This window comes from Chelon labrosus (genome assembly GCF_963514085.1).
Source record: "Chelon labrosus genome assembly, chromosome: 19".
Lineage (NCBI taxonomy): Eukaryota > Metazoa > Chordata > Actinopteri > Mugiliformes > Mugilidae > Chelon > Chelon labrosus.
The window spans coordinates 11,929,883-11,945,698 of NC_140352.1; the positions used below are offsets into that span (position 1 = coordinate 11,929,883).

At 41.3% G+C, this 15,816-nt stretch overlaps 1 protein-coding gene across 1 annotated transcript; it reads right to left on the reverse strand.

Annotated features, from left to right (window-relative positions):
* Positions 1-4,218: 4,218 nt before the first annotated feature.
* On the reverse strand, positions 4,219-7,991 carry LOC311504284 (alpha-2,8-sialyltransferase 8F-like; the record flags this gene model as incomplete). Its single annotated transcript, XM_084567303.1, has 5 exons — positions 4,219-4,844; positions 4,925-5,017; positions 5,133-5,245; positions 7,292-7,436; positions 7,711-7,991. 5 exons carry the CDS (start codon positions 7,989-7,991, stop codon positions 4,376-4,378), a joined length of 1,101 nt encoding a protein of 366 aa, XP_084423429.1. The 3' UTR covers positions 4,219-4,375.
* Between the last annotated feature and the right edge of the window lie 7,825 nt (positions 7,992-15,816).

Consider the following 15,816-nt stretch of genomic DNA (forward strand, 5'->3'; position numbering starts at 1 on the left):
GGCTGGAGGCAGCAACCACATCCACATCAACTAAAAACCATGTTGCCTTTGGTCGTCTGTGTCCTGGCCAAAAAGTTGAATTTGAACACACCGAAGACTTGTCTGTGAAGGTTCCCAGTCTTCCAAGTCGTTGTTTATCCAAAAAAGCGTTTAAAAAAGGAGAACTGGACTTGTAGAGTTTTTTTTGAGAAGAAGTTTCACCACTCATCCGAGTAGCTTCTTCAGTTCTAGGGGACTGGTGGAAAGTTTGAGGTTTACACAAATAAGCAAGCTTCAGTAAAAAAAGTTTCCTATTTAAACCTCAAATCTTTTGCAGATTTGAAAACCTTGATCAGCATTACTCACAATAACCTGTAAACTCCACTCTTTGTCTGTCTGTGCCGCCTCCCATCTGTCTATTAATGGTTGACCACAGATTGTTATGGTAAATGGAAGGCTGTCCGGTTTCTCTGTAGTAGTTGTAGTAATAACCGCCTGTTGCTAAGACACCGTGCAGGAGGCTTTAATGGCAGCGCAAACACACTGGGACTCCACCTAGTCCTGGTCAAAAGCAAATGGACAACACAGTGATTGCACTACACCTGGAGCCTGCAGAGCAGTGTGTGTACAAGGCGGTCTGACGGGATCAAAGGCGAATGGATATGTTGATACGGAAGTGCTGTTGCGTCATGTCACGATCAACTTTTGGTTTCAGCTGTAGCCCAGCCAACACTTTAGAGTTTAGAGACCAGCACTGACGCTTGACAGGCAAATTAACACTAAGTTTGATCTATCAGTTTAACATGTTGTCCATAAAGCTTTAAAATTAGATAAAAACTTTCTGTGATCGGTCACAGGGAGAAAACTAAATCTGTACACTATCTCTAGATCAGCCGCAGTGAACTCTACCTGGTAGCAGTATCATCCTTCATCATTAATAAACACGAAAAGCTAGTATTAGAAGCATATTAATCTTCTTAAACTAATTATCTCACTCACTCACTCAGAATAAAAGAGTGTAGCGAAGCCCAAACCGGCACTGACAGTCATACATAAGTGCATCAGCATGTATTTTGAGGTATGTGGCAATTCTGTTACAGGAATAAACAAAGGTTTTGTACAATTAGAAAGAAAAAAAGTCCGCAACAAGCTTCTAATCCTTCAGGGTTAGTGGTTTAGCTGCAGTCTATGTTGGTCAAGGAAAACATTTTTTTCCTCCACACTTCCTTGTATTTCTGAACATAAGTAGTAGGTTAATATTTTAGGAAGGATTTCCAGTACTGGTAGTGTCGTGAGAATTATGTGGATAAGGTCTGAGAACCCACAATCCTTCGAGTAGATGCTCAAAGCTGCCACTCGAAGGAGAAACCTCCTGATGAATGTCAGCAAAACAAAGGAACTGATCGTGGATTTCAGCAGGAAACAGCAGAGTGACTTCCATCCACTTATTATCTGTGGCTCTGAGGTGGAAAGAGTGGACACTTTCAGATTCACCTGGGAGTGATCATCTCACAGGACCTGTCATGGACTCATCACCTGAACACCATCGTGAAGAAGGCCAGACAGCGTCTGTTACGGTGGCCGAGAGGTGCAAACCAACATTACAAAATGTGAAACACTTTTACAAAGCTCGAGACATATTTACATTTTAGAAAACATTATAACATATCATAAAACATTTTAACATATCATAAAACAAAATTACATTGCCATAACACATTTACAAGTCCTTAAACAAATTGACATTTCAGAAAACAAATTAACAAGACGCGAATTTAAACAAATGTCCTTAAACAAATTTACAAACCTCAACCATCAACCAGAAAGGGAATGTACCAACTCCGGGGTTGAACAGGAAGTGATAATGGGAGCGGCAAATACGAGTTGTTGTTGTCGTTGATGGACAGCGATCGACTGATGTTTTGCCCGTTTTGTGGCAAACACATGAGCCGCAAAACGCGGTTTTGTTTATCGTGATTGTTCACTATTTTCTGTCATGTGCGCTCATTCCCATGAGACTGAGGACTGACTGCGGCACGGAGAACCGGACCATGGCCACAATTCAGTGCACCCTACGCTGAATTTATTACCCACAGCTTCATTATTTCAAAGTGGGAAATATATGAATAAAAAATAAAGCAAAGTAACGAGTAGCTTCCATGAGGGGAGTCGCCTTCACCTGTTGTGTGATGTATTTTCCTTTATATGGAGGTCGCACTCAGGGTGAGGGGTTTTGTTTAGATTCCTTTGTTTCCCCTTCCCCCCATGTTTAGTTTGTAAATAAATAAGCGATAAAAGAACAAAAACGAAAGAATCGCCTAAGGACTGTTTTTTCCGTGCACATTACACCCGAACTCCATCAACGACAACAACAACTCCTATTGGCCGCTCCCATTATCACTTCCTGTTCAACCCCCGGAGTTGGTACATTCCTTTTCCGGTTGATGGTTGAGGTTTGTAAATTTGTTTCGGGACTTGTAAAAGTGTTTCACCACTTGCAAATTTGTTTCGGCGTTTGTAAAAGTGTTTCCCACCGTAGTCTCTACCTCGTCAGACGCCTCAGGGACTTTAAGCACCCTCTCAAGGTGCTCAGGAACTTTTACACTTGCACCATCGAGAGCATCTTGTGTGGGAGCATCACCACCTGAATGGGAAATTGTACCAGGCAGGACTTCATGGCCTTCAAAAGGGTTGTCCTTTCATCAGAGCAGAACCGTCAGAACCCCCCCCCCCCCCCCCCCCCCCCCCCCCGGCCAACCTGCAGGACATTTATACCAAACGTTGCAGGTTAAGGGCCAAGAAGATCCTCAAACAGCCCAGTCACCCCGGACACTCTCTCTTCTCTATACTGCCAGGTTGGCGTTTCCGATACCTGAGGACAACGACTGAGATGCTGAAGATGAGTTTCTATCCACATGCCATCTGCCTGCTCAACTCTGAGCCTTAACCAGACTTAAATGCCACTGCACCACTGCACTTTACTCACACAGCTGTTTTCAATACTGTAAATGTGTGTATATATATATGAGCTACCCCCTCAAAGTTTCCATTTTGAGTTTACAGTCTATATTTTATTTTATTTTACTCGGTTTACATTTACACTTATATTGTTTACCTTGTGTGTTATGTGCAATTATTACTGTTTTACTGTAGTACTTTTTTACTTCTGGCTGCAGGTACAAAAATACATGTATAACTGTGCATGTGACAAATCAGATTCATTGGTCAATACTTTTGAATTGCATGTGAAAAAATACATATTTTCCTATAAAATAAATAAATCCTTCACGTGACCTTAATGCATCATGAGCTCAGAGTTGGTTCCAAATAGCCACTGACTTTAAAAATGAAATTGTCCTTGACGATACAGTCACCTCTTCCTCCCTCCCGTTTTTCTGATGAGTTCTCCAATTTGTCCGGAGAGTAGAGAACAGTAATGGAAGGGGAAAGAATGTTTTTTTGTGATTTTCAGAAATAAACATTGTTCCCTGGAGAAAGAAGCCAGCTGGAACAAGCAAAGTGCAGCAGTTCTACATCAAGGTCACTGGTCTATGACTGGAATCCCAGGAGCACTGTCCAGGATGGCAACTTGTGGCAGTGGGCTGTTTTCCTCTAAAAAGGTACTAGCATTTGATGCCGTTAATGGCCTAATTGGCTGGATGCACTGACCCTACATGAATTCAGAAACAAAGCACACGTGCTTCCATTATATGAAGGAGCAGGGGGGAACAAACTGCCCTAGTACGTCCTGATTCATGTTGAAATGTGTGGTCCACATAGTGAGAGTGGAGAGTGGAAAGTGTGGTGATGCACAGCAGTGGTGGTTCTAGACCACTTTTACTGAGGGGGCCTGGCTGGGGCCAGGGGTTTTGTTAGAGGGGCACATTCAGTAAGATTCGAAGTCTTATTTGATTTATTTTTATTTTTATAAAACTAGTGATTAACCATTGTAACCAATAGTCCAACAGAATAATTCAAAACATAACATTTGAGACACAAGTATAACAAAAATGATACTAAATTTCATAGAATGTACTGACTGATTGGAGAAAATAATCAGCAGATGAATTGACAATGAAAATAACTGTTAGGTGCAGCCTTGGTTCAGTTTCTCAGTTAATTACGATCAATTATATGTATATAACACAATTATAATAATCACTGTATAATCTTCGTTAGGAGGAGGGGGCCACAGGGGGGTCCAGACTCAGTGTTACGGGGGCACTGGCCCCTGTTGTCCCCCAGAACCGCCACAGGGTAGATACACCAGGAGACGGTTTACAAAAACGTTAAAATCTTCCTATTGTTGCATTTGGATTTAATTACAAATGTATTTATGGCCTATATGCTACGAAAGGTTGCCCTTACTCTATGGGCTGTTATTTTTCCCTGGGAACTAATTCTCACAGTCTCTCAGGTGAAGCCTGAGCACACCCTCACTGTGCAGCTGCAACAAGAGGTTAAACTCAACTGGCATGGCATGGAATTGTGTCATAGCTTTTCTGTCATCATAGTAGTGGTTAGTCAGGGGACGGAAGTCGTATGGGTGATTATCAAAGGGCCAGAATCCGTACAGATTCACGTCTTCACAGAATTCCAGTGCTATGCTGGCCATCATTATGCCAGTACTGAGCCGGGTCGACTTCAGACCCATAGAGCGCCAGAAGAGGGCCAGACAATCGAGGTACTCAGGGTTGAAGAAGACGGCTTGCATGAGGCTATTAAAGTCCTCCATGGTGTACAGAGCCCGCAGACACACAGGAGTGTTCTGGCCAAATGAGAAGGCAGGAAGGACCAGCACGGAGCTGCCATAGGTGCGCAGACTCTCTACAAATGGACGCCGCCTTCCCGTTAGAGACCCATACCTGGAAATAAACAGCTGCTGTGAAGCAACAAGACTAAATATATTTTACGTAAGGTGACACACACTGATTGTCTTGCTCACTTTTCTATGAGGATGCTCGGGTTTGCAGTCACAAGGTCAGCCTTGACGCCAACATGTTTCTCGAATCCATTTTCCAAAGGTGCTAGGTTACACCTGAACAAGCAACACACACAACATAAAAAGTAAATAAAATTTCCACAAATATGGGTTTTTATTTTGATTATCACTGCCAGCTACGTTTGTCCCCTACTCGGGACACCTTTCTCACCTTATAACAAACTCAGCTGAATCAATCCTTTTCCCACAGCTGCTGTCTTTCAAGATCCCACCATTCCCAACAACAGCACAAGTTTTCCAAGTTTTGTTTGAGAAAGGGTGGCCCTGAAATGAACACCAAACAAAAACATGTGACAAAATAACAACATAACTCACTTTTTTTTTTTTTTTTTTTGCGTGCTGTGTAAGACAAATCCCTATGTTATAGGAGCAAAGCTGGATATCATTTGCAAATGTTTCTGGAATTGTGTCTAATCTTTCAGGATCCAAATAACCAAACAGGACCCATATAAATGCAAAGTGTTTGGTGGTAAACCAGTATGTCGATCATATCTTGGTGAGCCTAGCAGTGTATGTTTTACGGCTTGCTGTCAATGTGGTGTCCTCACCAACATTTTTATGTTTTTGACAGTGAGTGCTTGGAATTAATTTGAAATCTCCACCCATTAAATAACTATTTAGATTTCGGCAAAATAATGCATTTTTTGCCACATTTGGCAGAGATGTAGTACAGATGTGATGGACTTATTTGGGTCGGTGAAGGGACCACAGATTTCGAAATGAGATGCAGTCTATTTATCTCATCTGACATATTCACTGCAGGTCCTTGAGGAAAAACTAAAAACCTCCAAAAGCTCATTTGGGGAAGATATAAAATTAACTCTTCAAACACTGTGTTTAATATATTTTCGAGTGGATGCTTTTCTGCTTTCAGTGTATGTTTGGTATAGGGGTATAGCACAGTGGTAAAGCATTTGACTGCAGGTCAAGAGGTCCCCAATTCAATTCTGGGTGTCCCCTAAGGTTCTTCATGATCAGCTTGGGTCTGTTATTGAACTTTACCAAAACTGATTCACCTCAGTTTCAGTAAACCAGACCATTACAGTTATTAAAACCACATACTGGTTCGGCATGCTGCGCTGAGTAATATGCGGCAACATAAAGAACTGGCATTAACACTCACGACAAGTTACAGGTTGGTCATCTTATCTGATCTCACCATTCTCTTTTGAAATTCAAATGCACTGCCTGGCCAAAAAAACAGTCACCACCTGGTTTTAACTAAGCAAATGGGCGATTATCTTTCCATCAGTGGATACTTCCCTGATGACACGGGCAGATTCCAAGATGACAATGCCAGGATTCATTGGGCTCAAACTGTGAAAGCGTGGTTCAGGGAGCATGAGATTTTCACACATGGATTGGCCACCACTGAGTCCAGACATTAACCCCATTGAGAATCTTTGGGATTTTTTTTTTGGTGGCGACTCTTTTTTTGGCCAGGCAGAGTATTACTAGCATTTACAGTAAAACAAACCAACCTTGTCTCTGTGTATGAGTTTGACTTTTATCCATCTAGCCAGGTTTCTAAAATGGTGTAATCTCTTGTGTATTTGATGTGAAAAAAATAGCCACTTAGATAAAATATAAGTGAACTCTGTCCTTTCTGTTATCTGATTTGTATACTGTGTGGCTTTTAGTACATCAGTCCACCACTTTACTTCAGATTGACAGTGTATATTAACAGACATTTCTCTCATACATTCACGTTTCTAAGATGATAGTTTTCCCTGTGTTTCACCTCTAGCACCACTGACCATTTGTGGTTCAGAGCAATATGTGGAGATAAGGTTTCATATTCTTTTACTACTACTCTTATCATATTTTTATCTTTTAATTGTTTTATTTTTATGTGCAACTGAGCAACTGTGACCAAGCAATTTCCCTTGTGCGTCAATCAAGTCTGTCTAAGTCACCACTGACTCATAGTCAGTTAGTGATGTTTTAACAGCTGTATTTATTATTAGGTATCCTACATTTAGGTCTGTTATTTACTCAACGTCCTGGGTTAATGATGTGACAGTAATGAATACTGATGATCAATACGACAAGCTTTTCTGAATGATTAAAAAATATTACAATTATTATATATCAGTTTTTATACTGTAAACATCATGTGTATTGTGCTTTTAGCTAGTTTGTGTGCGTATAGTTTTGCAGAACAGAGCGATTCCAGCTCTCTTTCTGTTTGATTGTCTGTCTCAAACTGCCAACATGTGACTTAACCCGTGACATTTGAGGAACAATTGCAACCTCAAACAGGCAATGCATGACAAATTAGTGTACACAAACCAACGACAAAAGACATACCTTTATAAATGTACTGAAAATCTCAGGGGTCACCTGGAGAGTCCTCTTCTTCTCCCCATCATAAACAAGCTTTGTGCCCAGTGGAGTGTTCGCCTGGGTAATGATGGCGTCTGAGAAACCATTGCACTTACTGTGCAGTCGAGCGCTGGGGAATCACAAAGACTTTTGAAACTGTCGTAGCTGTTTAATAGATGCAACAGATTCTTCTTTTATGCAATGAAAAGTCTGTGGTGAGTAAAAGCGATCTTTTCAGGTGAAATCCCTCTTACCATAACTCTGTCTCAATGCATGCTTTTATTGCCACTTCTCCTTCCACATCACTCGCTGTTCTTCATTCAATTCTTTTGCTAACAACATTGATGACTGATTTGTTTCTAGAAATTCTTAAATGTAACAGAAAAGACAAAAGATTCCCTTACCTGAAGTTCTGGTAATTGTCCTCCTGCTTCTTCCAGGTTTTTGAGTAACGTTGCATCACTTTTTCGATGACCTCCCTGCGACACACACATTCAAGCACACAGTCAGGTGTGTTGTCTCTTTTGGTGCTGACATGACTTGATTTGATGATGGCATAAACAAAGAGGACGCACAAGGAGATGCCATGACGAAGTTTGCTCTCACCTGCAGCCTTTACAGAGGACAGCGGGCGAAAGAGGTCTCTTCTTCTGGGGAGGCGGGTGAATTTGCCGAGGTTCCACATGACTGAAGAAAGACAGGACAGATTAGTGAAATCAAGATAAAATAAGTAATCTGTCTCTGAGCCCTCTTTCTTCCTGGCTTCACTCCTTTTACTCTGTGGCTCATATCTACTGAGATGGGTGTCATGAAAATGGCATAAAGCATTAATAGGTAAGACAGCAGGTTATCAGAAAATGTTCCCATGCAAACGTTTACCTGCCTTCACATAAATGTCAACTCTTTATAGTAGGGGTGGGACTGATTTAAAAAAAAAAAAAAGAATCTAATTAGTTAGAGGCTTTGTGATTAATTAATCTTGATTAATCACATTTTAATCTCATAACAATTGCCCCAAAAAGCAACATTTTTTAATTTAAATGGATTTTTGTGGACGACTGAATCAAATAATAGACACAGACATGAATATTGTAAACTCAAGCTCTTTTAAAATCTGGAAAAATGCATTTAATTGCATTTCGGAGTTAAAGTGCCACTGTCAGTATTTTAAGTACTTTTTCAGAACCGTACTGATTTAATAGTAAACGTCTTGTCCGTACTCAGACCAGGACTGCTAGCGGTAACATCTCCGGCAGTTTCTGTGCTCACTGCAACATGTTTTTTGTATTTAGATGGTGCATGTGGAAGAAGACTGAAGCCTCAACACTGAAGTGTATAGGAAACCCACTCGCATTGATCAGCACTTATTATTTGATTCCCACCACCCCCTGGAACACAAACTATGGGTCATCAGAACTCTTCAGCACAGAAGCACAGACTGTACCTACAAGACTGGATGGCAAGGAGAAAGAACAGAAACACATCAAACGGACACTCAAGACGTGGATATCCCAACTGGGCCTTTGTCAAAGGCTCAAAAAGATATCCCAGAAAGGACAGAGAGGAGGAGAGCAACAAAAGGAAGAACATCGTCATCCCCTACGTGGCTGGGGTATCCGAAAAACTTAGGAGAATTTACAGAAAACACCGCATTCCAATTTATTTCAAACCAGGGAATACACTTAGAAAAAGACTGGTCCACCCTAAAGACAAAACACCCAGGCAAAAACAGAGTAATGTGATGTATGCTGTTCAGTGCAGTGAGGAGTGTACAGACTTATACATTGGGGAAACCAAACAACCCATCGATAAACGCATACACCAACCAGAGGTTGCACTAGATGATTTCGTTGTCTGTCTTTAAATGGTAAATATATATAAAAATAAATAAAATAAAAGAGTTTCGGCTGCCAACTCGTCGGGACTGCTACCGCTAACAGCTCTTAGATGGCACCGTAGGGTTGAAATGCTTCGGTGGTATGCAAACTTTAATTAGGGCTTCCATGAGGCAGTTTTTTTTTTTTTTTAATAAAATTTGCCTTCCGTCAGTACCCAGCTGTTAATGCAAATTAGCTGCACCAGTTTCCGGTTGTTAACACAACAAGCAAGTTTCAGGAGGAGTTCCTATTTAAACCTCAAACTTCCCACCAGTCCCCTAGAACTGAAGAAGCTACTCGGATGAGTGGTGAAATGTCTTATCAAAAAACTCTACCAGTCCAGTTGCCTTTTATGAACCTTTTTTGGATATACCATGACCTGGATGACTGAGAACCTTCACAGACACATTTAGCTGATCTTCTTTACTCTTCGAGTGGTTAGTATCAGTTCTGTGTTCATCTCTGATTTATATTACAGTCAACTTAAGGTCTTGCACTGGTCCACAAAGTCTGGTCCACAAAGTCATAAGATGTCATCTTAGAAACATTGATGGACATTTTATACTGTATTTAATTGATTTCATAGGTCAATCTTAACACAGTTATCGTCATTTCATTTCATCGTTTTAGAACTCCTAATACGTAACACCAACAATACTTCCACAGCTATTTGCATTTCGTCAAAGGACATAAGTGGAAAAGAAGTTGGAAAAAACTGCAAAGAGTGAAGAATGTAAATCCCAGCATTTCTTTTTAGCGCGATCAACATCCCAAATAGTAAAACTCAACTGTATTAAGGAGATTGTGTTTGTACTTCCTGGTAGAGAGGTAGTTGCATACTTACTTGTTGTCGAAAATTAACCAGACGAGACTGGTCAGCAGGGTCCCCAAAAATAGGAGAATGATCATCAAAGAGAAGACTGACTTCAAGAACTGTCCCCTCATACCTCACCTTGTGAAACGCTAATGACGTGTCCTAATTACAATATGTCTACACTGATCCTGCTAGTGTTTTCACATCCCCTACCTTGATTTGCACTCCCTGACAGTGTCTCAGGCACACTGTTAATCTTTCTCTTTGTCTCTCCTTTTACTCTGTTCTCTTTTACTACAATCAACTCCTCCTCTCCCTCTTCCTGTCAGTCTTGTTTGACAACTTTTTTCCTCACTGTCTAAAGTTAAATCAGACTAAACCTCTCCTGTTTTAGGTCAGTTAAGAGGATTACCAAAATTATTTCTATTTGCTACATGCCACAATAACGAGAGAATTTCTTAGAGCATTTTTTATTACTTTCTTCAAAGTCAGAAGTTTACATACACAAGATTACTATGTCTTTAAAAAATGAAGATGATGATGATGATGCCATGGCTGTGGAAGCTTCTGAGGTTAACAGAAAACATTTGAGTTAACTGGAGGCACACCTGTGGATGTACAGTGCCTTGCAAAAGTATTCACCCCCCTTGGCTTTTTACCTGTTTTGTTACATTATAGCCTTTAGTTCAATGTTTTTGTAATCTGAATTGTATGTGATGGATCAGAACACAATAGTCTAAGTTGGTGAAGTGAAATGAGAAAAATATATACATAAAACTATTTTTTAGAAATAAAAAACAGAAAATTGGCATTTGCATATGTATTCACCCCCTTTGTTATGAAGCCCATAAAAAGCTCTAGTGGAACCAATTACCTTCAGAAGTCACATAATTAGTGAAATGATGTCCACCTGTGTGCAATCTAAGTGTCACATGATCTGTCAGTACACATACACACCTTTTTTGAAAGGCCCCAGAGGCTGCAACACCTAAGCAAGAGGCAGCACTAACCAAACACTGCCATGAAGACCAAGAAACTCTCCAAACAAGTAAGGGACAGTGTTGTTGAGAAGTACAAGTCAGGGTTAGGTTGTAAAAAATATCCAAATCTTTGATGATCCCCAGGAGCACCATCAAATCTATCATAACCAAATGGAAAGAACATGGCACAACAGCAAACCTACCATGAGACGGCCGCCCACCAAAACTCACAGACCGGGCAAGGATGGCATTAATCAGAGAGGCAGCACAGAGACCTAAGGTCACCCTGGAGGAGCTGCAGAGTTCCACAGCAGAGACTGGAGTATCTGTACATAGGACGACAATAAGCCGTACGCTCCATAGAGTTGGGCTTTATGGCAGAGTGGCCAGAAGAAAGCCATTACTTTCAGCAAAAAACAAAATGGCACGTTTTGAGTTTGCGAAAAGGCATGTGGGAGACTCCCAAAATGTATGGAGGAAGGTGCTCTGGTCTGATGAGACTAAAATTGAACTTTTCGGCCATCAAAGAAAACGTCACATCACATCACCCAAAGAACACCATCCCCACAGTGAAACATGGTGGTGGCAGCATCATGCTGTGGGGATGTTTTTCAGCAGCCGGGACTGGGAAACTGGTCAGAGTTGGGGGAAAGATGGATGGTGCTAAATACAGGGATATTCTTAAGCAAAACCTGTACCACTCTGTGCGTGATTTGAGGCTAGGACGGAGGTTCACCTTCCTGCAGGACAATGACCCCAAACACACTGTTAAAGCAACACTTGAGTGGTTTAAGGGGAAACATGTAAATGTATTGGAATGGCCTAGTCAAAGCCCAGACCTCAATCCAATAGAAAATCTGTGGTCAGACTTAAAGATTGCTGTTCACAAGCGCACACCATCCAACTTGAAGCAGCTGGAGCAGTTTTGCAAAGAGGAATGGGCAAAAATCCTAGTGCTAAGATGTGGCAAGCTCATAGAGACTTATCCAAAGCGACTTGGAGCTGTGATTGCCGCAAAAGGTGGCTCTACAAAGTATTGACTTTAGGGGGGTGAATAGTTATGCACATTGACTTTTTCTGTTATTTTGTCCTATTTGTTGTTTGCTTCACAATAAAAAACAAAACAAAACATCTTCAAAGTTGTGGGCATGTTCTGTAAATTAAATGATGCAAATCCTCAAACAATCCATGTCAATTCCAGGTTTTGAGGCAACAAAAAACGAAAAATGCCAAGGGGGGTGAATACTTTTGCAAGGCACTGTATTTTAAGGCTACACCTCAAACACTCTACTTCCTCTACCCCCGCAGACTCTGAACACATTGGGTCCTGTTGTAACTATCGTTACCTTGGAGGTACACACATAACATTGCGCCTAAAAGACCACACTATCTTCACCTCCCTGGACGAGTCCAAGATTCCTGTCTTTGCTCATCCTGAGCCACCCATCTGGATTTCCCAGAGGACACCGCCACTGCGATCCTCTTTTTGCCTGCAGGAGGAAGAAACAGATTTCTTCACAAAGTCGACTCCCCTATCACCAAACAAGTAAGGGGTTAATGTCTGGGCAGAGTTAGGATTTTATTTTTATTCTTATTTGTGTAATCCACATGGTTACTAAACCAATGTATGTTATTTGAGTGTAGTATCTTAGCCCCACCACAAAGTGGCGCACCAGCCCTGTGTGTAGTGCCATGACCCTTGAACGTGATCTCACGCTGACCCGTGCGTGACCTCAGTCTGCGCCGAGCACAATCTTACTCAGAGCTGAGTTACTGACGAGAGCACCTGCATGTAAAACCTGACGAACTGGGGGAAGTCGTGTGAGAGTGCGTGAGAGAGAAAGGAGCCGGTTTCACCGTGTTGAGCCTCTGTGAGAACTCCGGTAAGGAAAATGCTACACGCTACGGGGCTAGGCCCCGAGGTTAGCTGTTTATATGAGCATGATGTGAGAAAATTCCTTTCACTGAAGTATGTTCATAAAACCAGTCGGAGTCCCCCGATATGTTTTCCTAATGTTTTAAATCCACCGTGGCACCTGTTGTATCATTGTGAACCTTGAAAACTAACTGTAAAAAGATCGCTAACGAGCTAGCTCGAAGCTAATGCTAATCGCGGCCGACGCTGTTAAGCCAATTCAGGTATTACCTGTACTGGGAATGCTAATGGTGTAGCTGGTTAAGCTAAATTGCCACTACTGTAGCATATGAGAGAGAAAGAGATGGCATATGATGCCGTTGTGATATAAAAAGTGTATTTTGGTTAATGTGATGTCCATAATGTGTTTACTGCACTGAACAATTTAATACTGTTAACTTACGGTTGAAAGAGTTAAAAAGAGATATAATCTATGGTTAAAAAAGATAAATACTGATGTTACAAGATAAATGTTGATGTTTTAATTAATAGAGCTGTTTAAAAATATAAATAGTGTTTTGTTAAAATAAATAAGTGCATTTATGCTAAAATATAAGTTCATGATAGGAAATTGTCATGGTAAAAATACTTATGCTGTACTGTAAAAATGTGCAGACTAATTTACAATGCCTTGAATGCTGTATATCCTGCATCTGGGTATAGATAAGGAAGATATAGAGTGAAAAGTGAAAGTAGAAAGATGTCATTATTTGAAGTAGAAATGAGAGTAATGATTATTTGTTCTGCACTCTATGTGTCGACTGTTTTTTTTGCCGGATTAGGACTGATTCAGATTCCAAACCGAGGGGTTCAGTGGCGAGCCTAAAAGGACTAGCGAATCAGAGGGAACGGTGCACGGCCCGGCCAACCGTGGAATCCATTCCGAGGAACTTCAGACATCATCTCACTTCACTCGTGATACAGATAAGAACATTACACAAAAATCTACCCGGGTAGTAACCACATGATCAGAACATTGCACACATAAAACACAGAACTGAACTGAACTCTGCCCTTCTAGAAAGAAGGAGGAACATTTTCTTTTGAACTTTTTTTATTTTATTATTTTTCAACCTTTTTTTTGAAAGAGCTCTATTTTTTTATTTTTTGTATTTTTCGTTTTCATGCACTGCAAAAATATTAATCTGTGGCAATAAACTGTCAACTGTTAACTTCATCGCCACGCCCCAAGGAGCCTAATCACTTCAGGCCTGTTGCCTTGACTTCTCATCTGATGAAGACCATGGAGAAGATCATCCTACAACACCTACGACCCCTGGTGGACACTCAGCTGGACCCCCTGCAGTTTGCTTACCAGCCAGTGATTGGGGTGGAAGACGCAGTGATCTACCTGCAGCACAGATCACTGTTACACCTGGAGGAGAGCGGGAGCACTGTGAGGGTCATGTTTTTTGACTTCTCTAGTGCTTTTAACACCATCCAGCCGTCTCTGCTCAGAGTGAAGATGGAAAGTATGGGAGTAGACCAACACCTGACTGCATGGATTACAGACTACCTCGCCAACAGACCACAGTATGTGAGGCTTCAGCACTGTGTGTCTGACGTGGTGCTCTGCAGCACAGGTGCCCCTCAGGGTACGGTGCTCTCCCCTTTCCTCTTCACTCTCTACACATCGGACTTCACCCACAACACCTCACATTGTCACATCCAGAAGTTCTCCGATGACACAGTCGTCGTTGGCTGTGTTTCAGAGGGGAACGATCTGGAATACAGGACGGTCATCAGGGACTTTGTTAGCTGGAGTGAGCTTAATCAGCTTCAGCTTAACACCAGCAAGACTAAGGAGATGATTGTTAACTTCCAGAGGAAAGCATCTCCTTTCACACCGATGAACATCCAAGGATCGAACATAGAGGTGGTGGACAGCTACAGATTCCTGGGTGTTCATCTAAACAATAAACTGGACTGGTCTGTTAACACCCAGGCCCTCTACAAGAAGGGCCAGAGTCGCCTCCACCTGCTGAGGAGACTGAGGTCCTTCGGTGTCTGCAGGACTCTCTTAAAGACCTTTTATGACTCTGTGGTAGCCTCAGCTATCTTCTACGCTGTGGTCTGCTGGAGAGGGGGCAGCACGGACAGGGACAGGAGCAGGCTCAACAGACTGATCAGGAGAGCCAGCTCTGTCCTGGACTGTCCTCTGGACTCTGTAGAGGAAGTGGGGGAGAGAAGGATGTTAGCTAAGCTGACATCCATCATGAATAACACATCTCACCCCCTACACGACACTGTAGGGTCCCTGACTAGCTCCTTCAGCAGCAGACTGTTACACCCTCGGTGTAAGGAGAGGTTCCGCAAGTCCTTCATCCCGACCACTATCAGGCTTTACAACACCTGCATTACCTGAAATCATGTTGTTATATTCACTGTGGTCACTGTTTACCCCTGCAGTATTATATTGTTTATATCACTTCACTTACTTTGAAATATTTTTTATATAATTTTTCAGGTCACATTACACTGCAATATTTAGTTTTCTTATCTTGTATAAAACCCTGCACTGTTATTTATATTTATTTTTTACCACTTACTTTGCAATATTATTTTATGTTACTTAAACTACAATTGTTTTTCACCATGCTACATTGCACTGTTACTGTTTCTTAAAATATTTTTTTTATTTATACCATGATTACTATACTTTGCAATACTCTCCTATAACTTTCCCACATCAGGCTGCTTTTTATAACCAGTACTGTTTGTATATTTGTGTCTTATTCCTTTGTTGATTGTTGAATTTTTCCTTGTTATTGTGTTTCTGCCTTTCTATTTTTCAAATTCCGTGGTGTATATTACACTTTCTGCTGCTGTAACGGGTGAATTTCCCTGTTGTGGGATAAATAAAGTATAATCTAATCTAATCTAATCGTATTGTACTTGACTAACTATTACCAGCTCTCCGAACC